Consider the following 24,463-nt stretch of genomic DNA (forward strand, 5'->3'; position numbering starts at 1 on the left):
TGAATGTTTCCATATCAAAGTTTATTGCTGACATGCATGTAGAGATCTGATGACGTAGAAAAATATGTTTTTATACAAAGGTGTTCTCATCTGTACAATTATGCAGTTTTTCTGGATCTGGTTGCCCGTGACTGACCAACAGCTTACATCAACACATCATCCCACTGGATTCAAACAACACCACATTTCAGCTCCTACGCTAGGCTTCCAGTCGAAACAGTCGGTAAATACACCGGTGGTAGACTGACAACTTTAGTTCAAAGTCAAAACAATATATATTTTTAAACATGGTAAAAAAAAATCACTCCATTCATTTATTAGTTTAGGGGTCAGGGAGGTCAGAGGGTCAGGGGATCGGGGGGTTAACAATAAATAATTCCTGGCCTGGAACTGACTGAAGCACTAAGATTAAGTTTCCATCACCTTTTTCGCTCTGACACACATTCGAGTTCAAAAATCATGCAACAGTTTGACGTCACGCTATAACCATGCTAATCAGGCCGCGACCCGAGCGACCGATGGGTCCAGTTCCAAGAACCAGCGATGACGCCGACGAGAAAGCAAAACACTTTGGACAGGAGTGGGGCCACACAGATGGAAACATCTACATCATGGTCCATCCTACCTGGACCGTTACTGGGGCATTATGGGATACGGTGCAAGACGTTTCCCAGGAAGATCGTGTGTGTTAGCATTCATTAATAACTACAGTGATTTAGGGGGGAAATTAAAATAATAAAAAAAAAAAAAAAAACACCATCCGGATGAACAACCTAGACTACTACAATACTGCTGCATACCTATGTACTTCACATTGAGGCGGGGTGGGAGCACAGCGCCCCCTTTACATCCAGACTTTTACCCTCCAGATGTGGCGACCAGTGGCCAACGTGGCCTATAACACGTTAATCAGCATGTGATGAAACAGCGGCGTGTGTCTGACGGTGCGACTACATGTACAGTACGACCAGCACAGTCGGGATGGTACAATATTTACATACTGACCGAAGAGTGTGCGGGGGGGGAGAGGGGGGAGACAGGGGGGTGTACAGTGAAGGATGAAGCCCGGTGAGGAACAGCTCAGAGCTGGAGTCAGTCTTGTTAGAAGTCTAGCTTAAGTTAACCCACCAACACCAGTGGTTTAAATGGCAAGAGTACGATTAAGGCCAAAAGTCATACTTTAATCCAACATGCGAGACAAACTGTCAACGACGCGGGGAACCTCTAGGGGGCACAGCACATACAGAGCAGATGGTCATGTGTCCTCTGTCCTGTTTTTAATAAATGAAAAAAAAAAAGAATAAATAAATACAGATGTTTGTTTGAACTGGGCGGGAAATAAGAAAGACGACATAGAACAGAGAGTAGAGTCCACACCTACATGTAGTTAACACATGGATCCATGACCATCTGTAACAAAAAACAGAACAACAACAACAACAACAAAAAAGAAACCATTATGTCATTATGTCTATGACTTCCACCTTAAGAGCTTAAACCCAGACCAAAGAGACAGAGTGAATGCTTATTGTTCATGAAAACAACTGTGATGATTGAAACTGAATTTCTTTGACGAGGATTAAAACCTGACTCACATCTATGAGAACTGAGCAGGCGGGGGGGCCTGTTCAACTGACAACAGCTATCGTTTAATTAAAAAAAAAACAGTAGTCAGTGAAACGAGTCCCTGTGGTTTTAGAGGTTGTGTGGCTGTGGTGAATAAATACATCAATACGTGGTGCGAGGGCCAAAGAGCGGACGGTACTCTGTCTTCATGCATTTTCAGCTTGAGTATAAATAGCATGGAACACAGAGGGTCAGCAGAGGCAGGTGTCACTACACAAAAGGTGAGATACAGTGTGAAGATGTCGCTGGTTTGAAGCCCGGCTATCGCTTGTAGATGAGAAAAAAAAAAAAAAAAAATCATGGAGCCACAGCAATGAAATCTGAAGAATAAGCTCGGATCTGTTACCAGTTTGTTCTATCAGAGTGTGTGTGTGTGTGTGTGTCTTGGTAGGAAAAAAAAACAGGCGTACGACACAGAGTGTGGCAACAGAAATGCGACGACTCCTAAATGTATAAAGACAAAGTTTGTGTGAGTGATTAAAAAAAACCTGCTCTGGTTTTTCACAGTGTCTGCCCCCGGAGGCAGGACAGATTATTACCGTATATCATGGAAAAGAAGCCACAGTTAACCTTGTGTGGACTGGGAACGTGGTAGAGCCCGGTGTTTGAAGCAGGTTTTACATTAAATCTGTAAAAATAATAAATGTTTTAAAAAGTTTTTTTTTTTAAATACCAGTCATTTACTCATCTTTGTTTGGAAAATTATTAATCAAAAAAAAAAAAAAAAGTATTTCAAGACTTTATCATGGCAATGCAGCTTTAATTTAAAGGTAAAGTTTTTCTCGTACTTCTTAAACACAAGGTGGCGCCTTGTCAACTGAGACTTCAATGATGACGAGATCTGTAAAAAAAAAAAAAACATGAACTAAAATGTTGTTTAACTGGACCAAGTTAACGTTAATATTTGGACAGACGGTGACAAATGTCTGTCAAAACACCAGCGACACCAACAATTAGTTCAGTTTGTTTTTAAACTATTTTTAAACTCGTCATCATCATAAAAAACAAAACAAAAAAACAACCAATTTGGTCAAAGTCTGTGTGAAATAAATTAAATTGTTCATAACTGAAGCTTCAGTACTTTGAAAGAATTTTTTTTTTTTTTTTTTTCAGAATTTAACAAATGTAAAACTCAAATTCAACTCTGGGCTTTAATACCCGTCCTGGAGGAGGCGCTGAAGACTGATGATGTTGTGAGGTTGACAGCTTAGACAAAAACAAAAAAAAAACAAACAAAAAAACAACAAAAATGACAAAAAAAACAAACAAAAAAAACAAAATGTAGATACATTTCAGCATCAAACGATGGTTTCACATTCACACCGATCCACACTAGTCCTCAGATTAGTCCTGGTGGTGAACAGGCAGGTTGAAATCCCCTGGAAGCCGTTAGATCGTGAGCGAGGCTGCAGGTACCAGTTTCCTTGGCGTAGAGTCATCTTTAAGACATGGTTTTTGACGGAGACAGGACTGTGCCTCAAATCTTCACTGTGATGGCACTGAGGAAGCGTGACCGTCAGCGAGCCGCGGTGCGGCGAGGCTCCCGCGGCTGCTGCTCCGTTCCGTTCTTGGCATGGCTGACTTCCGGGTACCTCGCGCTAGCTGCCTGGATGCTTCAAATAGTTTTGTTTTTTTTTCTCCACAGGGGGGTGAGCAAGAGCTGGAGGCAATGCATTGTGTGAATATTTGTTTGTACTTAAGATTTTTTTAATATCTTCAAAGCAAAAGGATTAAGATAAAAATGCTACTTATGTTGTAATATGTTTAAAAAAAAAAAAAAAGAAGAAGCTTATTGGGGAGTTTTGTGAAACCACAGAGAAAAAAAAAAAGGTTTCAGAGCATTGTGACACTGACGTTAATGCTTCGTGTCACCGGGAGCGCCGAGACCCCCGTGTGACGGATACCTTGTCTCGGAAACAGTGAGCGTGGTTTTTTCTTTCTTTGTTTTTAAACCAGGAGAGAGGAGAGAGACGGAGAGGTAGATTGATTCAGAGTCTGGATCCTGTTCAATACAGGAGAACAGCTGAGACGGAGGGGGAGGAGTCAGAGGAAGAGGTGGGAATGAGAGGTGACGGCTGTGACCTGACATGATCTGTGACCATGGTAACCACTGAGGCGGGACAGAGGGAGGTGGGGGACGGAGACGGGGGGTTGCTACATGATTCTGATCCTGTATTGCTCAGGGGATCCAAGGAAGTGAATAAAGTGTTCCAGTGGGAGAGGAATTCTGGGAGTTCTTTGTCCTGCCCCCCGCCCACACACACACGCACCAGGCAGAGTCTCGTCTTCGCCTGATTTAAGACCGTGCCGTCTGAACAACTGCACAGTGAGATCTGATTGGTGGTTGACCTGAGGGGCGAAGAACCTTTGGTTCAGATATTCCTCCGGGTTTTTGAATGTTTCACAGGATCCAGATTTGTGACGTGAACTTCTGGGTCAGCCATTGGCATGGGTGCGCTCCTCTAAACAGGTCCAGTGAACTCACCCAGAACCTGCCATCATCATCATCATCATCCCTGGATCGAGTCCAGCCGCGGTACGAAAGTTCACGTTTGGGCCTAGGTTCTCCGGTCATCTCTGGACACTGAAAAAGTTCTGCGGTGTCGTGGAGAGAACCGAGCGGTTATCGGACGGGCGACTGGAGTCTACTACTTTCGTAGGAAGCGCTGTGCCAGGATGGCAGCGTCCAGCGGGCTGACGGGCTGCGCGTCGTGGCCCAGACGCCTCACGGGTGGAATGCTGCCGTAATGGCGCGTGGTGAGAAAGCTCTTAGCTTCGTGGATAGTGTTTTTCTCCTCGGCCAACAGCAGCTGCTGACGCATGTAGTTCTCAAACTCGTACTGTGACGACTCTTCTATCGCCTTGTTCTGAAATTAAAAGAAAAACAAACAAAAAAAAGTTGATGTTAATTTTTTTTTTTTAAAGGCTGAATAATATTCACCAGATCTTTATGATTAATCTAACTTGATAACTTTTACCCCAGGTTAATCTCTTCAAGGCTGCCAGGTAAGAACTTCATCTTTTCTACTGTCAATGTTCTCATAACAAGTTTCTCCCACTAGAGGGAGCCAAAGTACCATCGTTGATGCATGCACTACTCGTGAATTACAGTATTCTTTGCTGGTTCACCTCTTGCAGATGTTCTGGGTGATTGATCTGGTCGTCAATATCCGGCACCACCTGCAGAGGTCCACTCAGTGACGACACCGACTGCCTGTTCATGAACAACCAACAACAATAATGTTGAAACAAAAGCCTCACCACAAAACCGGTCAATGAGTTCTTTCTTCAATAGTACAGACACCAGCGACTCCTCTAACGGCCGGCAGAGGGAGCACTCACCACGAGGCGATGATGACACTGAGGGACTCGAGCACCTCCCCTGCAGTCAGCCTCTGCTGAGGGTCCAGCACCAGAAGCTTCCGGATGAGACACACTGTGTTTTCTGACACACGACCATCCCTGAGAGGAGGAATTATTAAAAAATAAAAATAAATAAAAACACACATTCAGACTAAGAAGTTAGAAGAAGTAAGAACTACTAACTTTACAGCTAAAGTTAATATAGTTAACAGTTAAACCTGGACATCAGTCTGTTATTTATTTATTTTTTGTTAAACTGTAAATGTTGCACAGAAAAGAAAAACAATAATTTACCAACAGACCTGAGGTCAGCCTTAAAGGTCAACAATTATCAAAAAAAATCCAGGTCAGAAGACATTTCGTTTGTGTTTGTCTTGGGCTTTAATGAACTTTTTCATGTGTTCATAATTGAGCTCTGTTTGTCTTGGACTTTAATGAACTTTAATTGATTTAATTGTTTATTTTAAATCTAATTGTTCAATTGTACTTCTTTAACAAATTCGTTTGATGTTGAGTCTTATTTTTTTAATTATTGTTTACATTCTACAGTATTGATTTAAGAAGAATAATTGAATCATTTTAAACCGTTTCATTTTTACTTTATCTTTTTTTTTACATTTGGAATCACTAGAGAAGAAAGAAAAGAAAATGAACCAACACCAGGAATATTGGACTGGGAATTAGTGATAATAAAATATTCGATACAGTGATGTGAAGACAAAATATCGCAATATACATGTCCTCTGGATCATTAGACCCAACAGAAAGCCGGTCTGGACTCACTCTGGGATGGAGTACTCCGCAGCCTTAATCTTGCGGAAGAGCTCCTGAGGTATGCTGTCGTAAAAGGGGAACTGGCCGTACAGCATGGTGAACAGAACCACACCCAGAGCCCACATGTCACTGGGCTTTCCACGGTACGGTCGACCTGCAGACAGGAACGAGGGACGATAAGAACTCATGTCACAATAAAAAAAAAACAGAAACAAAAAAAATAATGAAGCAACCGTTTGGTAAACACGCAGATAAGAAAGAGAGATTAGAGATTGGGACTATTGTTGATGTGATTTTTTTTTTTCAGCCTGTGTGACTCAGAGGTAATCAGTGCCTTTCACAAGGTCACTTCCTGTCAAGTCAACAGGTCTGATGTTGCACTGGGTGAAAAAGGAAGAACAAACACGGAGGCACAGGGAGAGCATCTGTCACGGTGACAGAGAAACGAAACATCATCATCATCAAACTGACAAAGAGCGGAGGGTCACGACTGTGCAGCGCTGTTACAGGCAGCAGCAGGCAATTAGGTTGCAACAGTTCACACAAACACATTGGAGGAAGGGAGGGAGGGAGGGAGGGAGGGGGAGGAGAAAGGGGGGAGGGGATGGGAGTAGTTTCCCTTTGGTGAGTCATCAGTGTGTGAGTCACTGAAACTCTATTTAATAATGTGACAGTCACATTATGGAGACGCCAGCCTGTTTCCTCCTACAGACTGAAAGTGGATGTTTTTTTTGGTTTTTTTTTATTAATGGAAATACAGATCTGTATGAAATTTAGGTGGGAAGGGGGGGGGCACATACACCCCCACACGCCAATGTCACAAACAAAAAAAAATAAGGAATGACTGATAAAAATGCTTGGATGTTTTGGTCAATCCCTGATTTCAACATCACATTTTTTTCTTGTTGCCCAATCACTGTGGAAGTGGAACCAAAACTCACTGCACTCAACAGAGATGTGGCTCAAACCGTGGCTCAGAGACGCACCGGTTCACAGCAGAGCTTTTGAACGAGTGTAAACAGAAACCAGTTGGTGACAACGACACCGCTGTCTAACCAGCTGTGACTGTGGTCTAGGTACGCAGACGCCACCGAGCCCTGTGGTGTAAACTGGTACTGCACCTCAGAGCTGCTGCTGCTGTGTCACAGTAAAGCTCTGCAGACCACGTCAGTTTTATTATTTGTTCAGACCAGAACCGATTCCACCGGTCCCTTCAAGTCAATGTGAACAGAGAGCGTCAGAACTGTTTCAGTAAAACTGTTGTGTATTTATTTATTTGTTTGTTTGTTTGTTTTTTTTCCCCCAGTTCTCCAATAATCCTCCCTTTTTAAAACTCACCACTTAACACATCGGGACTAATGTAGGCCGGACTTCCTCTCTGGTCCTTCAGCAGGTCGTCCTCACTGACCAGGTGTTTCCCCAGACAGAAGTTTGTAATAGTTATACGGTGAGTCCTGTGGGCACACACACACACACACACACACACACACCTCATCAACACAGGTTCTTATTTTCAGTAATGCATTTTGAATCAATTTACGACATGGCCATTTCCTCCTTTCTTAGAAACGCCGCAGGATTCTGTTAATGTGATGAAAGCAGGATGTGAAGTATTTAGTGACGCAAACACTGAACTTTGCCATCATGGGGTTTTCTTAGTTCTTAATTATCATGACTTTCTCACAGCTGTCAAGGTGTATGTATCACGAAAAAAAAATATTTTGAAGTTAAACTTTAAACTGATTTAATTTCCATCTTTTTATCTCTCAAAATGACAGGAAGGGAGAGAAAAAACATCTTCCCAAATTATTTAAAAACAAAATCTCAAACTCCACATAAACATTTTTAAAAACCTAATAAAAATCGACCAAGAGGCACAAACACATTTCAAGTACATGACGTATTGAGTACTGGGGTAATACTACAGATATATATAGAAGTACTTCGTTGACAATTTGTTGTTTCACCTACTAAACATGTCGAGATACAAATTTCTACAATAACATTCAGACGTGTCAAGATACAAATTTCTACAATAACATTCAGGATTTAGTCCGACAGTCTCTACACCAACACTGCACATCTGATCTTACGGTAGAAGGAAAATTAAGTTGGTTTGCTATTAGCAAGCAAGCTAAAGGTGTAAAACTGGAAACGTCATCTGGAGTTGACCTTTTTAAAATTCTGGTTCATCCGGTGCACCAGTCAAATATATGCTCTTGCAGGGGACCCAATGCAAAGTGGCTAAAGAGCCATATGTGGCTCTGCAGCCAGGGGTTGGTACACACTGCCTCCATTGTTTGTATTTTTGTTTAATTGCCCTTACTTTATATTTACACTAGCAGAGAGTAAACATACAACGCACTGACGACACATTTAAATTAAAACAACCAAGAACCAGCTGTAGCTGAATTGTCATCCTCGTTCAGGGTCTGATGTCTGATGTGAACTTTTTGCACTTTTCTCACCGACACTGCTGCGCTCGCTGCTGAGAGCAGGACCAGTTCAGACACATTGGCACGTCAATGTGTGACCTACGCTCCTACAACAGCCACGTTTGATTAATACAGTTTCTGTGGAAGAGATTTTTTCCTCCTGAGTCATCAGGGTCATTAGTCATTTTGCTCGTGGCAAAATAAAACCCAGCAGTAACACTGTCGAAGGACTGGAATACCAGTTCGCTCTTTCGCTCTGTAAGAGAGACAGCGAGCAAAAGAGCGAGAGAGAGAGAGCGAGAGAGCTTCAACAAACACATGAGTCAACCTGTGGCCTCGGATAATTGCCCTGATGAGTCACTGTGTATTTGTTTGGCTGGAAAACAATATATTTATATTTAAAAGTCAGGATGATTTTATATACAGTATGTGCACAAACTCCCGTCTCCAAGAAACGACTACACAACTGCTTACATGCACAAAAAACAAAAAACAAAAACAGTAGTCCAGGGCACATGAGCGTGCACAAAACTCAGCCACGGTCTGGTTCCTGGATCCTCTCTAGATCATGCTGCTTGACCACATCCGCTTTCTGTAAAGTCTGAGGTCAACAGCTTCCTTTATTCTCTCTCACTTTCACACCAGGCTCCATCACATGCAACACTGTTCCCATTAAAGTACATGGGAAAAAAAAAAACAAGTTCCGTGACAGACTCCACAGCCACAGGTCATGTGTACGCTGCAGATAAAACACAAAACCCCCTAATTTCTCAGCTCTGCTCTTCTACATCAGCCGTCTCTGCTGTGATGGTCCCAGTGCTGGGCTGTCACTTTCTGCTGCACCAGCATTAAAGACCAGGGACAGACATGGAGGCACGGGGGTATTGTAGAGGTCAAGGAGGAGGAGCAGAGAGAGAGAAGGAGAATGATTTTGATCTTTTTCGAATGGTTCTCACAGTGTGAAACTGCAGCGATTTGGATTTTTTTTTTTTCTTCTCTAAACTAAAAGGGAACGACAACTTGGTCAAATTTACACTGAACTCAGAACAGTTCAGTAGAGACTTGAAGTAAATGTACTGGTACTGTTTTGTTTGAACTTTTCAGGTGACCCCATTTGAATTGCAGGCACCACCATGTGAGGTCACGACCCCCAACTGAAGGATAGTTATTTTTGTACCGTCCAGAACTGGGGTCTCAAACTCATAATTAACTATAAATAAAATATATATATACACATAAGTACAAATATGTTAGATAAACTTACATATTGAATAAAATATAATTTTACTAACCCTAACCATATCTTGAACATGAAGCGTTTGTGTGCCCAACTGAAGGATAGTTATTTTTGTACCGTCCAGAACTGGGGTCTCAAACTCATAATTAACTATAAATAAAATATATATATACATAAGTACAAATATGTTAGATAAACTTTCATATTGAATAAAATATAATTTTACTAACCCTAACCATATCTTGAACATGAAGCGTTTGTGTTTTTTTTTTCAAAATTCATGAAGTTAAATGTGATGTGAACTACTAGTGGGTTTTATGTGGTGAGTTTAATGGTGTCTCGGGGGGGAAAAAAAGCCAGAAAGGAAATAAACAATGAATGAGAGTGCGTGTGTGTATGTATATATACACTCTCATGCATAGTGTATGTGCATAGCATTCATTGCAGTGTGAGTCAGCCCTGAACTATGAAGCCTTTGGAAGGACACTTCTTCGTCTCAGCTGGGACGAAGTGTTCGACTCCCCCACCATCCCCCTCCTCTTCTGGCCAAAACACTCTCTGGTTTCATCACCACTTCTACTGCTGCCAGTGTTGGTGTGGTCAATTCTTAAAAAATAAAACTAGTCAACAAGAGGATCGGAATTGGTTCTGCTACTGTTCTATCAGCGATGATCTTCAAACGGGTGAAGTGACGTTGGTGAGGAGAGTGTCGGCTACTGTCGGCCCCAGAAACTGATGGAACAGGCGCTGGTTTTACTGCATCAAACAAGTAGCTGTTTGTAGTACCAAGTACACTCGAAGTATCTCTCAGTTTTCAGAGAGGTCGGTGACCCCCTGCTGTGGACAAACCCCAGGACTACCGTGACGAGTAACTCAGAGTGACTCAGACTCCGGGTTCTAAACATTCCTCACCTCCACCTATCGTAAACATTCCAACAAAAACAAAACTCCAACATTTTCCCTCTAAGTCCTGACCTGGACTGCACCATACTTCCAACAGTGGAGGAATAAACCACTATCACCATCATCATCATCATCATTTCAAATCTAGACCAGTTTAAAAACCAATCAAAGATCAACTCCCCGTCAACAGTCTGGTCTGAAGACGTATCCTCTGCTGCAGATTCACAGTCAAACTTTACTCCAACGACTAAACCAGACCCTGACACCTGGCCTCGTAATGAGAGGACAGTGGGCGGACCACGGCGCCACCAAGGCTGTATGTGTGTGTCTGTGAGAGAGAGCAGAGTTGTGTCGTACCTTTTGTTCAGCACCATGTTCCCCAGCTTCAGGTCTCTGTGCACAATATTTTTCTGTCAGGACGGGGTGAGGGGGAGAGGGGGAAGCACAAAAAAAAAAAAAAAAAAACATGTCAGTCCGAGTGAATCATCTGTGTCGAAAGAGTTTCTCGGAGTCACGCCGAGCAGTGAGTAATCAGAAAGTAGGCCTGAATTGGGAACATTACAAAACATACTTCTGCAGTATTACTCAAGCCGGAAAAAAATACATCAGCGTCCGCGCAGGCGACGCTAACACGCCGGACACCAACCTTATGTAGCGCCTCCACCACCCGCACCACGTCGTAGAAGATAACAATGGCCTCGCGCTCACTCAGCCTCTTCTCCTTGATGACGTAGTGCTGGAGGTTGATGAGGTCGGCCGTCTTGTCGCTGAAGTCGTGGGCACATAAACAGTCCAGCACCAGGCAGATCCGCTTCTTCATCTTTCGCACTTTGTTGGCCTCCATGTCCTCCACTATTTCATAAGCTCGGTCCTGCTCAAACAACAGAAAAATGCTAATTTAACAATCAAGTTTGGAAGGAGTCAAATTTAACTATCATGTTTGGAAGGGGCATTATAACAGGGGTGTCAAACATACGGCTGGCAGGCCAAAACACCGCTCGATGAATTTTGAAAGTGAAAAAAAATGCACGAACACTTCATGTTTGTGAAGTTCTGTAAAATTATACTTATATATTTACATTTAATATGAAGGTTTTCTAATATATACTTGTGCTTCTTTGCAGGAAAACAAGATGTAGAAATAAACATGTACTGGTTGTTACTGAAGTGTGAATGTTACAGTTATGACTGTACTGGTCCGGCCCACTTCTTCACATCGAATGAGGTCGTACGTGGCCCCTGAACCAAAAATGAGTTTGACACCCCCCGGCTCTAAACTGCATGAGCACTGAATATAAATAAACCAGTTCAGACACCTCTTGTCCACACTGCATGGTGGGGCCGGGGGGGTGTATGGGAGACATGAGCTGCAGCTTCAATGACATAATATTTATAACTAAAAACTCAGGAGTCGGTTTATAAAAGAAATGACACACAGTCATATATTAAATAAAACGGCTTCTTTTACAACTGGTTGTTTCAGCGACTCGACAGGTGAAACAATAACAAAAACGTGATGTACCTGAAAGAGGCCGTGGTGGTGGACGACCCCGTCCTGGTTGTGTAGTAGAGAGAGCAGGGAATACTCTGTGTGCAACAGCATCTTCCCCTGCCTCTCCTCCTGAGTCTCACCCACAGAATCCACTCGCTCCTCCAGCGTCAGGATCTGAAACCAGCCAATCAGACCAAGGATCAGTGAGTTTGTGCGTGGCAAGTTTTCTTACACCGACGCTGAATATTCAGTTACATCTGCTTTGGCACTGAACTAGAAGTGACGACCTGTAGAGTGAAGGTGGGAACGTTTGCTAGTGTGTGTTTTGGTCCGTGTGTGTGTGTTTGTGCTGAGGAGGAGAAGGACGGGGAGCAGCTCGGAGCATGGCCGTGGGGGTTAAAAGTTGACATTCCAGGTGGGGCACTGCATTCCTCCCTTTTTAGCCCCTCTGCTACTATCCTTCCCCTGCGTGGCAGACACTGGATAGCCCCCTATAAACACACTGACCAGCTGAGGTTTTGTTGTTTGCACGGGACTGGAAGACGGGGCCGTAAAACAAACACCACCAAAGAAGAGTCAAAGGTTCACATGTCTGCAGAATCCGAGCTTTGTTTTTGAAAATACAACTTAAACTTAGATCTTTTTTTAATATTGTTGAGCTTTGTTTTTGAAAATACGCCTTTTTTTTTTTTAAACTTAGATCTTTTTTTAATATTGTTGAATAAAAAACTGCTGCAGTTCTTCCTTGAAAACGCTGCTGAATGTTGCAACTTCAACTGCATTTATTTCAAACACTTTTGGTCAAAACTTACAGACAATATATTGTTCCTTTTCTGACCCTTTATCTATTATAAAATCATTTTCATCTGGTTCTTCTTATTCCACTCTCTTTGTTTGTTGTTGAATTGTTTTGCTGCTTATCTCCGTACATTTCAATAGAAAAACTTGAATCATGTTTTCACTATGTGGTTCAGTCACATAGTTTGCAGTGACTTAAACGAAACCCATCCCATAATAATACCTACCTTGAGTTGATAAAAATCATCGGTACCGTCCTTTCTGGCCAGACACTGCACTATACTGGGCACCGGTGAGTTGCCCAGGCGAGGCCCTGCAGCAACAAAGAGAGGGAACAGTTGCATGATCGACCAAAAGGCAAGCTGCGTGCTGTAGTAGCACCAGTCTTCCTGCAACTCATTAAACACACACTCCAATTAACACCCCGGGTGTTAATGTTTTGTTTGACACTCTGCACTGCAAACAGCAAAGGAGTTGTGCGGCAGATAACTTTAAAAAAAAAAAAAATAAGAAAAGGAAATATATTCCTGACACAGGAAATACCCTCACTGTCCTTCTGGACATTTTAAAACAAAAACAAAACGAGAAGATTCCTCACATTCTCGTCTCAGGTGAGCATGCTTGCAGAGACATTCACTACATTCTTTTTTTTTTTTTTTTTTAAATACACCCACATGTAAGTTAAACAGAATACAGATCAGCAGGCTTCCTTACCGAGGATGAAGGGCCCGGCTCTCTTGGCGTTATTTCCAGAGATGCCAGGACAGTGCAGTTTGCTGGCCCTGCCTGACGACTCTCCAGCACCCCTCTCAGACGAGCGCCGCTTGGACATACTGGAGTTCTACGGATGAAAAAAAAAAAAAAAATGTAATTAAATGAGTACATAAGATAACGACTGTTGAGTTAGTACGAGTGTCTACAAACAAAACGGGGGGAAAACAGTTACATTTAGAACGAGTACTGGTTCTGTGTCTTCATCTCAACATGCACTGATAATTGACTCTGACGTTCGAGTATCGTACAAGTAGCTAGTACTCGTTCAAGTACCAGCTGCAGTGTGGCAGATAGTAAACAGATGAGTAAACGCAGTCACCACATGTAAAGCCTCAGCCCCAGCCCCTCCCGTCTGTTAATTATACCCCTCCCACACATTTACCAACACCTCAGTGTTAATGCCAGGCCATTATGGCCCCATTCAGAATGATGACTGCTGGTGTCAAGGGTGACACCTCAGAGTCAATCTCCCCCACAATGCCACAGTCACAGTCATTTGAATGCAAAATGCCTTCATGTTAATCAATTCCATAGACAAAGAGTTCTGTAAAAACATAAGGGATTTTTTTTTTTTTTAATTTAACTTGTTGACACCTCTGGGCTGAACCACTCATCTTCTTTTTTGCCCTTTCTACCCCAGAGGCCAAAACACAGAAAAACACCTCAATCTGAACGTTTAATCTGAACATGCTCCGCTTATCTGTGTGGCCTCTGAAAAGAGTGGCGTGTACAAACCCGACCGGGAAGAAATCCTATTCTGGTAAATGCGAGAAGCGGCTTCACGTGCCAACATAAGCGGCGACACGGCGTGACATCATTGTAGCTGATCTACCGCCCCAGGACTCGAGGTATGCTTTGTTTACTGATAGCGAGTTCCTTTTTGATGAAACCTTGTTTGCTTCTGGTAACAGGGAAGTAGAGTTGTGAGCAGAAAAGGAGTGATTCACCCTTCTGTCATCCTGAGTTTCCACTGGACAAAGAAAAAAAGGCTAAACTGTCCCCGCTGATGGCGTCAATAAAAGCGTGCACTGTGCCCTTGAGCCGCTGACACGTAACGTGCACACAGTTGTGTCACAACACAGTCAAACACATTCAACGACCTGTGGGGAAACAGAGTCAGCAAAAGGTGACGCAGAGTCACAAATGTGTGTGAAAACGGCAACGGTTGTAGCAATGGTGTGTGTGTGTGTGTGTGTAGTGATACAGGGAAGATTCACACAAAAAAGCCCATAATCTGCAAAGTCCATGACAATGTTGAGTCAGACAGAAAAAACATTTAAAATAAAAAATAATTGAATAAAAGTTTACAAATGCAGTCGATGGAAAAAATCAAGTTCTTAAAAACTTCAGACAGTTTAATTAATGAATTTGAACGCCAAACGAAATAAAAAAATAATTGAATAAAAGTTTACAAGTGCAGTCGACGGAAAAAAAAAATGGAGTTCTTAAAAACTTCAGATTAATTAATGAATTTGAACGCCAAACGAAGAAAACAACACTGAGTAAACACTCCACTCGCTCAGACGATACAACGTCCAACTTAAATGTCTTGAATCTGAATAGCCGTCTTCGCCAGCTGGCGTTTTTTTTTTTGGGCAAAGTGGAGGGAGGACACTTGGCAGACGGACTAAGCTACAGTGAGTTCTCACTTCCATGAGGCTTTTTGTGATCGCAGACGGCAGACAGTGTCATCACCGCGTCTCTCGGTGATCCGTCTCCATCCCTGCTAGTCATCATCAGCCAACACGTCTGATAGGCTGAGGTTTTGTGAGTGCACTCATGACACACGGCAGGATGACACCAGGTCATGCTGCCGGCACTAAAAGCATCCTGCTCCACAAGTTGTATGCAGCATATAATCAGTTTAGGTTAGGAACTATAACTGAGCTATCAAGAATAATTTAGATACACCAACTTCCTTGTTATATCACAAATTAAACCGGCTTTAGGTTTAAAACACTGCAAATACATCTGTGACTGTTAAAAACACCCAAATGTTCATGGGACAAATGTGGACGACGACAACTTCTACTGACGATGCCCGAACATCTTAAAAAAACAAGATAAACGTGGCTAACACGTGTCAGCTGACCTCAACGACACCGGTGCAAAATACAGCACACAGACGTGCGCTCCTGTCACCGTTGTGCATCCGTGCACAGTCGGCCCACAGTCACTGAGCAGGCAGGACTGCGTCTGACTGTACCAGAGAAATGACAAGAACAGATACCGCCTCTGAATCATATCACACAAAAGGAGCAGAGACACGTTGTTGGTGCCCACGGGAAATGTGGGATCCCAAAATAGTACGAGAACAAAAAAAAAACCCAACATGTAGGTGTTTTATAAACTACCCACAATGACTGAAAGCTAGTGGTCTGGCCGAGAGAGAGGCTGCAACAGACTGTGAAAAAGCTTATTTCTGGAACAGTTCATTTAAACTGTTAGAAAGCAGCTAAAGCCAACGATACAAGGCAGAATGTTCAGTCTAAACCAAGAAAAGCAAAATGAAAACGTGATTACTATTCCACTAGATGGCAACAATTGAAAACCAAAGAACAGCTAGAAGAAAAACAAAACAAAACAACAACTTTAAATTACTGTGAGTAAATCAGTGTTACATTCTGTTCTGTTGTTGTTGTTTTTTTACTGAGGAAAAACATACACATTTGGTCACATTTTCATGGTTGGTCGTGACCCTAAAGGAGAAACGCTGCTCTGGGGTATGTTGTTACTCCTTAGATCTCCTTAGCTCCACTTTTTTTTTGCAGTATTTTAGGCAGAATGGGCTGCTCTGGGGTAACAACATTATCTCCACTTTTTTTTGCAGTATTTTAGGCAGAATGCAGTGACTCCAGTCGCCGACCTGCAGCCGTTACCTGCAACACTGACAAATCACAACGCCCTTGACTTCACTTGCACATCTACCGACACAAGGTCACCTTGTCAAATCACTTGACGGCAGAAAAGGCGATTACAGTAGCGCAGAGTCATGTCACGCATCGTTTGGTGCCATTTTAGGAACGCGGGGGCTCCGGGTCTGTGCACACTGCTCACTCCAGGCAGCGAGCAGTCGAAGCAGACTCGTCGAGCAGCGGAACGCTGACGTTATGCCTCCAAACTCCTGCAAAACAGCTCTTGCAGCACACAACTCCACTAGCCAAATGCTAATGTTTTGCCAGCGGCGTTTACTACTCGAGTACGCCGGGACGTTTTAAAAGCAGGCTCTTCAAGAAACGTGGGCTAAAAGTGTATAGTGTGACTGTCTGTCTAAAAATAAAAAAATAGTTCATGAAAGTGAATGACTTAAAAAAAATAGTTCATGAAAGTGAATGACGTTACTGTGGCTCCTCGCGTACTAAAATGAGCTTGAGTTCATGAAAAAAAAAAACTTATTACAAAGCTGAGTGAATTCCGCCGCTGGAGCTTCGGGCACACCGGAGCCACACAAAGAGAGACGCAGAACAAGGATGTGTTCTTCCGATGCAAACTGAACAGAGCAGCAATAACTAGGTTAGCGCTGCTAAATAAACATGTCTTTGAGAGCAGAGCAAGAAGAAATGCAACCGAACGCCAGTAACTTGGCCGCGGTTAACGCCGAGCTAGCAGCTCTGCACAGCGGTCGGAGGCCATTTAAACAAAGTATGTAACGATACAGCTGGCTAGCATAGCCTGGAAGCTAGGCAGTGACGCCACCGCTCTTACCTCGAACCGAAACCGCCGGTTTGAAGTGTTCCTCTTCTGCTTATAGCGCGGACATGTCGTTCGGCAAACCCTGTGAGAGGGATGCGAGGGATATTCTCTGCGAACCAACAAAACCCAGAGCGGTTGGTGTCGCCGCGCTGAGCCTCTGCTGCCGAAGGGAGCAATTAAGTCTTAGGCTCCACTTCTCGCTGATCGCATCTTTCCACAGCGACAACGCCACCTGACAACGGAAATGACGCACACGTTTATTTGATTGATGGCTCATCCGACCAATTACAGCGCACTTTGGCCGTTTTTTTCTTCTCTCTCTTTGATGACGACACCCTGTGGATAAAATAAGTTGCAAAATGAAGAAGAAATGCATTACAATTGTCCACGCGGGACAAATAGTGTGATAGAAATAGTTTAAGTACAGGTTATTATCCAAATGAGTTCAAATAAAAAAAGTGTATCTTTTTTGTGTCCAACTGATTGATTTTATATATTCTGACGTGCAAACATTTATTATTTATTTACTGAGATCTGAAATAAAGTCCTATGATATTCAGGTGCTAAACAATTAAAAAAATACACACATTGTCAGTTAAGATATATCTTATAAATCAAAATGTTACTGCGTTATTGTGATATGTTAACTTGAGCAGTTTTAATTTAGTTGAATTATTTTAATTAATTAATTACATTTTTATGTTATTTTAATATTTTAAATATCTATATCTTAATGAAAGGGTGACTGATTCGGATCGTGACTCGAACATTAAATAAATATATAAATAAACCTCAACAATTATAAGTAATTTAACAATCGGTTTTTCTGACAGTGTATTTAAGTAAATTAAAGTCAAGGAGACGTTGACATTCACTGCCTGTAGGCAGTGATCCTTAGACATATGCAGTAGTGATCGTTTCTCTCAATTGCCAAGTTTGCATGAAAGACCTCATCATCATCATCATCATCATCATCATCATCCTCCCACAGATCAAGTGATGTCTCAGCACGTTTCACCTACATGGTATGTAGTGTGTTTGTGTGTGTGTGTGTGTGTGTGTGTCTGAGTGCGGCTGGCTGTGGGTGTGCAGACTATCAGTCTCGCTTTGACTGGTACACAAACATCATGGGTGTACACAGATAACTGTCACAATGATGTCAGAGAGAGAGTGCATACACGGGTCGAATATTAGCTGCAGCATTAAAAGCTCTCAGCTCATGCTTTGAATGAAATAAATATTTTTACAGCAAGAAATTACTGGAAATTACTATTATATTTGCTTAAGTATTTGCAAAAAAAAAGAAAGAAAAAAAGAGATCAAAGTTGCATAGGTATCCTTTGAAACAAAATAAACACGATTATTTCATAGTTACTAATCAGAATACACGTTCGCAGAGAGTTGTTCTGCTCTTAAACCAGGCATTTAAAGCTTTTTGTACCGATTCAGGGAACACATTTGTTCTGACTGATCGATCCACTTCGTCTCACCTGCACAGAGGTCTGGAATATGTGGAATATGGCAGAACAATGTCCTCTCCTCAGTCAGGTAACGCTGACAGATCCTGGAAGAATACTAATGGTCAATGGTCATGTTTGGCTTAAAAAAATAAATATTTGCCCTGCAAGTACTAGTTCATGGAACTACAAGATACTAGGATGAAATACTGTTCCTCTTTACTTCAAACAAATATACTTTCTCATGAGCAATACATCTCTCTGTGCTTCTCTGCGATAATAAACATTTCGCTCCCAAACTTTTGTCGTTTTCATAAGAAAATTAAAGGGATTACAGTCTCATAATCGTGTGGGACATCTGTGTCCTCACGAACCTACGTTTCAGAGAGACATTCTGTACATGGACGTAGGGTTTTTTTTTGTCAGTTCATGTGCTCTAGTTATCCGTGGAAAGGTTTGACAGCTCCCCCCAGTGTTAAAACAAAGCCACTACAATGAACTGTTAACCAGACCGTGTCGTAATTTAAACCGTGTTTTATGTTAATGTACTGTATGTCTGAATGCTGGGATGTCGGTTGACATAACAAGCTAGCGGCGGGATTTAAGTAAACAAAATCGAACATAAAACATTGTCTGTTTTTTAAAATCTTTGTCATTATCATTGTCATTGTCTTTATTATAAAATCTCAGACTGCACTTTACACAATAAGACAACCACAGCCAAAATTATACATCGACATAAATACACTAAAAAATATTTCCTTTTTTAAAATATATACATTTTTTACAATTAATTCCTCAGTAAGTACATTCGTGTACACGTGAGAATAGCATTCTATTTTTGGACCACGGTTCTCAGTCGAAGTATGAAGGCAGGTGTATCACCAGACAGTCTTGATCAGTAGAAATGTGAATTAAATAAACACACGGAATAAAAGGTTGGACTTGTGAAGATTATCTGAAAAGTACTTCATGTTGTGCATTTTTGTAATATTCCTATGTCTATACGACATTTCTGGTGTAATTTTGTGCATTTTCTTATTCTCTTGTTCTAAGGTAAACATAGTTACTGTATTTTTAAAATCTGCTCTGTTATCTATATCCTCTTGGGGGCGCCAAAGTTTTCCGAGAATGAAATGGGAATTTTTGCTTATTCTCGCGTCGCCCTAAAACTCAAACAATACTTACAATATACGTATAATAAAGTATCTGCACAGTGAGACTTAAGGGTGAGGGGTGCGGGGGGGGGGGGGGGTTCTTTCACTCTAGGATCAGCATCAGAACCAGTATTCCAGTGCATTTATACATTGATAGTGTTCCACCGTTATGAATATAATGCAACTTTTTTTTTTTTACAGTACTTCTGGCAAAAAAAGAAAAACTCCTCACCCGCTGATATGTTCTCTTTGACAACCAGCTGATACACAGACTCACATCTGCTTTCAGAGAAGGATCCAATCAGACCACCGTCCTGACCGCTGCCAGTGGTTTGAATGGTTCTACTGTACAGACAGACAGAGAGTCGACTGGTCCACAGACTGGTCCGCAGTCCACGGCTGATGATAAATCAGTTTCCCATCATCTGGACCTTCGTGTTTCCGTGACCCGTCACAGACCGTCCATCAGGGCCAAGAGGTCGTCTCCTTTGCTGCTGGAGCTGGGAGACTGATCTCCGGACTCTGTGAACTCCCCCATGATCCGGGTCAGTTCAGCATTGGCCTGTTGGTCCTGAAAGACAACAGCGTCAGCGTTGGAGTGGACACTGTGCTGACTGGTTCATATAAACCTTTGGACCATCTGTACCTTTGTCGCCTGGATATTGATGACTCCGTACGAGAGCTCGTTTGGTCTTGATAACGAAGCCTCCCTGATATAAAAAAAAAAGGAGAACAAATGTTTTCACACAAGTGATTCTTTCTGAAGACAACAAACCACTAATACAGTGTTTGTCTGATGATTTTCTGCCATGCTCCCCCTAGGGGACAGAAGGTTTTTCACACCCTCCTTCCCTCTAAATTGAAATACTACTGAGCACCTGGTAATATTTAGTTATTTATACCCGCCCCACTATTTGAGAAGCACTGCCCTAATGGAAGACAGACACAGACATGTGCGAAGACTTACTCTTCTTCCTCATCTGTGGCGAAGAGGTTGACTCTGAAACTGCTGTCTACGTGTCCTGCTCTGTCGACCTCTAACCCTCCCATCAACCTGGCCAACAGGTTGAGCTCCTCTTTGGCCAGAGGGTTTGGAGCAGCACTGACCTGGGGAGCAGCAGTACATGGTTTCAGTCACTGTAGTGTGTGATGATGAGGAGGAAGAGGAGGAGGAGGAGTGAAGAGGAACAGAGGTCAGCAGTCTGTTTTACCTTGGTGTGCTGGGAAGAGTTTTTGGATTTTCCTGACAGGTGTGTTTCCACTGGACGACTCACACTGTACCTGCAGGAGGAGAGAGTCAGATGGTCAGGCATGAGCAAACTAAGGCCAAACATTTCCAAATTATATATTATATATTTATATTAAATGTATTGTAATGTTAAATTATTATTATGCTCCTGCCTTTTCCCTGCAATACCCACCTTTCCCCAGTAGATGGCGTGGAATATTATAAAAGCATTTTAGCCTCTATGCAGGAAAATTATAAAAGCATTTTAGCCTCTATGTATGACTTTTACATGTCATTTATTTTATTTCACACAAACGCTCTGAGTCAGCTGAACACTGAGGAGACTGATGATATGGATGTTTCTCTGTAAATAAGAGAAAAAAACTGAACTGCGGAGGAGGAGGAGGAGAACATCTCACATGTTGGTGCCCAGTTTGGTGAACCTGTCTCCAAAGATCTCAAAGGAACCTTCCCGTACTGCAGCAGTGTAGTTTCCTCCGTTGGTGAACTGCAGCCTGTTCACTTCCTCTCCTGTGCAGTTGAACATCCTGTGCACAGCAGACACAGGAACACACACACACACACACACACACACTCATGTATCTGATAAAGAACTTTTTCAGTGGCCAGGCTGCTGTGCTGAAACACCGCCACCATGTGGTTTTTAAACTTCACTGTCTGTACCTTATTAATCCTGGGACTTGTGTTCCGTATGGCACAGGTCCACTAGTGGGCAGCACAAAGCGTCCGTTGGAGTTCTGGACTTTGTCCTTGAGGAAAATGGAAACCTGGTGATGAAGAAGAGACACAGAGAGAGTGCGTGTGTGAGGAAATAGAATCAAACGTTATCAAATATCCTGCCCTCGCTGAGTTCATATGAGCGAGCGTGGACTCACCCTGATGTGCATGTCTTGGAAAAAGATCAGAAGTGTTTGTCGGATGAGCTGGAAGTCCCCCCCCGACAGAGGAGTATACATCTGAAAAGGCAGGAAGAAACATGAGACGTGGAGGCGATGAATCAGTTGTGTGTTTATACACAATCTGTAGTCATTTTAAAGAGTAAGTTTGTAATTAATTTCTGTGAAATTCCAGTGAATGGGCCTTGCCTCGATGAGTTGTTGATACGTCTCATCCACCTGACTGAGAATACTAGGAGTGTCCTTCAAAAAGTCCTTAATGGCGTCCATGTGGTTGAAGGAGACCAGGAGGATGTCCTTTGGCCGAGGACATAAAAGAACCTGATACTTGAAAGCCATGGTCATCAGGTCGTAGAGCTGAGGAAAGGAAAAGGAAGAAACTCATGTCATGGGGTTGGAGCAGAGCGCCCAGGAATCTGTATACTGTATATTGAAGTTGAAACAGGATTTACTATTTACCTCCTGAATTATAATTAAACTCAGATGGCGCCCCTCTGGTGGGAGCCTGTTACAGCAGTAATGTAATGTTTCCTTCATACAAGTAATACATAACATTTAGCTCTCTGCTTTTTTTAGGAGACCAGGGTCACCGACCGTGCCTTTCAGACAGTACCTTGTCCATGCTGGCCTGATTCAGCCTCATTATGGAAGCGTGGGCCAGCCTGTCGAACACAGTCCGCAGGGCCTTTTTGGAGTAAAGCTCCTGTGGTTTGAAAAGTTCTTCCAGGAACTTTTTGTTGAACATGGTGGTGATGATGTCATTCATAACTAGTGAGGCAGAAAAAAAAGACAACAGAAAGCGTTCAACATAATGGAAGTGATCACAGTGAAGTAAACAGTCTGGTTTTAGAGGCAGAACGAGGAGCAATCTACAGTGTTCTGCAGTGGTTCTTAAAAGTGGATTTCAAGAAACAGGGGTCTTTGACCTGATCATTAACTAGCTCCTTTATTAGTGTTAATTGTACAGGAGTCCAACGTTTTTATTTATGGAGAATTGATTTAGGAAAAATAAAGATTTTTTAGGAGAAAATTTAGTTACATGGACCCAGTTCCTCGCCCCCGCTTTTGAGAACCCCCTGCTATAAGGTACAGCATGACAGGCAATTTTTCTTCCATCAAAAGCCTCATCCCAACTACCCGCATGAGTTAGCAGAGCGAGAAGCACGAGTTCTATTTCCCAGCACCTGCAGATTTGGAAATCTACTTTGATTAAAAACACCAACAGTCACCAACAAAAAAAAACAAACTGTCATCTCAAGCCACCAATAGGCTGTGCCGGTGAGCACACCAACCCAGAATGAAAACATTCAGCACGGTCTTTTTTTGTTTGTGGTGTAGACTGGTTTACACCAAAGCAGAAGGAAGAGCCGCTGATCTATAACTACTGGACAGCTCCAGAACAACAACAACAACAACAATAATAATAATACCTCTCTGTCTGTCCTCCTCATTCCAGCTAAATGCTGTAGCAACTGTGTCAATTAAAACCAGACATCAAGACCGCAGAATTCTCAATATTATATTATATTACAGTTTACCGTCTTTTAGTCATTTTATCGTGTCATAACATGTCAAATTACCGCTTTCCCTTCACCTGTTTGGACCTTTTTTAGGATAAAATAATGTTGGAGAAAAAGGAATTCTAATTGATATTCTTGTTTCCTGTTCATATATATATATATATATATTATGAAGAGGTTGTATAGGCAGCTGGAGTTGATTTGTCAAGAGGTTGTATAGGCAGCTGGAGTTGATGTCGTAGGAAAATACAGGTATCCGTTCACTCTGGCGTCATTGAGAGTTGAGAGTCAAACACTCTTGTTACTGCTGTTAGCTAATTAGCCGCCGAGCTAAGGTTAGCTACCTTTCTTAGCCTTGTCAGCGGGAATATTCTGCGCCCGGAGCCGCTGGTCCAAAATGTAGAGCATCTCTCCGCCGAGGTTGATAAACAACAGCGGCAGAGTCCTTGACGACATGGCGGGGTTCGGTTCGAACGTGTCAGTAGTTCCAGAAAAGTATAGCAGCTAGCGGCTGCTCGTTTAAACATCCACTGATGTTTGGTAAAGCCTCTTCTCGTTGCCAGGCCACAAAGTCAAAAACCAATCAGGGCGTTGTGCGTCATTACGTAGGTAGGAATGACGTCGGGGGAGAAAGACGTCCATTAAACTGTACAGGTACTCAGACCTTTCTAACATTGGGGATTAGATTATTTGTTTCTTGCTAAACCGACAGCAGAAGAAGCAGCACTTTTATTTGTCTTCATTTGTATTTTTATAGAAATATACACTGTTTTACACTCATGTAACTGCGTGCTGTTTTATACAAGCCCATGATGCTATGCCCATAGTGTGAGTGTACGATGTTTTTTAGATTTTTTAGTTAAATTTTTAGTTTTGTTTCAAGTTTAATGTGTTTAGTTTTGTTTAATACCACTGTCGTGACATGGCTACAATTTGAACCTGGACAAAAAAAAATTCGAGCTAGCCAGGAGTCGAACCTAGAATCTTCTGATCCGTAGTCAGACGCGTTATCCATTGCGCCACTAGCCCTACGAAATGTTTGTGCATCTGTTTATGCTTTTAACAGTACAAGCTGACCTAGGGATCTCA

The 24,463-nt window shown here is 42.4% G+C and overlaps 2 protein-coding genes and 1 non-coding gene across 3 annotated transcripts; all 3 read right to left on the minus strand.

Annotated features, from left to right (window-relative positions):
* On the minus strand, window positions 1-20,140 carry stk40 (serine/threonine kinase 40). The gene is made up of 13 exons (XM_008322677.3): window positions 19,942-20,140; window positions 18,586-18,659; window positions 17,108-17,327; window positions 13,343-13,469; window positions 12,856-12,941; window positions 11,861-12,004; window positions 10,985-11,209; window positions 10,696-10,748; window positions 7,102-7,217; window positions 5,773-5,917; window positions 4,969-5,088; window positions 4,756-4,840; window positions 1-4,493 (listed from the first exon to the last, which is right to left on the minus strand). Exons 4-13 carry the CDS (start codon window positions 13,458-13,460, stop codon window positions 4,275-4,277), a joined length of 1,311 nt encoding a protein of 436 aa, XP_008320899.1. The 5' UTR covers window positions 13,461-13,469; window positions 17,108-17,327; window positions 18,586-18,659; window positions 19,942-20,140; the 3' UTR covers window positions 1-4,274.
* oscp1b (organic solute carrier partner 1b) lies at window positions 19,526-23,954 on the minus strand. Its single transcript, XM_008322678.3, has 10 exons — window positions 23,719-23,954; window positions 22,468-22,622; window positions 22,044-22,211; window positions 21,834-21,914; window positions 21,622-21,725; window positions 21,357-21,485; window positions 20,921-20,990; window positions 20,677-20,816; window positions 20,356-20,419; window positions 19,526-20,280 (listed from the first exon to the last, which is right to left on the minus strand). Exons 1-10 carry the CDS (start codon window positions 23,828-23,830, stop codon window positions 20,161-20,163), a joined length of 1,143 nt encoding a protein of 380 aa, XP_008320900.1. The 5' UTR covers window positions 23,831-23,954; the 3' UTR covers window positions 19,526-20,160.
* Window positions 23,955-24,330: 376 nt separating this feature from the next.
* On the minus strand, window positions 24,331-24,403 carry trnar-acg (transfer RNA arginine (anticodon ACG)). Its single transcript has one exon. It is a non-coding gene; the product is annotated as a tRNA-Arg (tRNA).
* Between the last annotated feature and the right edge of the window lie 60 nt (window positions 24,404-24,463).

The sequence above is a fragment of the Cynoglossus semilaevis genome, chromosome 13 (genome assembly GCF_000523025.1).
Source record: "Cynoglossus semilaevis isolate Cse_v1.0 chromosome 13, Cse_v1.0, whole genome shotgun sequence".
NCBI classification, from domain to species: domain Eukaryota; kingdom Metazoa; phylum Chordata; class Actinopteri; order Pleuronectiformes; family Cynoglossidae; genus Cynoglossus; species Cynoglossus semilaevis.

Bases quoted from the DNA above. Each gene is read 5' to 3' on its own strand.
- stk40 (XM_008322677.3), bottom strand. From the start codon at position 13,460: ATGTCCAAGCGGCGCTCGTCTGAGAGGGGTGCTGGAGAGTCGTCAGGC. The intron at 12,005-12,855 runs GTAGGTATTATT...GGCTGGTTTCAG, and splicing joins ATGATTTTTATCAACTCAAG to ATCCTGACGCTGGAGGAGCG. The intron at 5,918-7,101 runs GTGAGTTTTAAA...TCCTGTCTGCAG, and splicing joins TAGTCCCGATGTGTTAAGTG to GTCGACCGTACCGTGGAAAG.
- oscp1b (XM_008322678.3), bottom strand. From the start codon at position 23,830: ATGTCGTCAAGGACTCTGCCGCTGTTGTTTATCAACCTCGGCGGAGAG. The intron at 21,726-21,833 runs GTGAGTCCACGC...CTTCATCACCAG, and splicing joins TCCAAGACATGCACATCAGG to GTTTCCATTTTCCTCAAGGA. The intron at 21,486-21,621 runs GTACAGACAGTG...TGCTGTGCACAG, and splicing joins CAAGTCCCAGGATTAATAAG to GATGTTCAACTGCACAGGAG.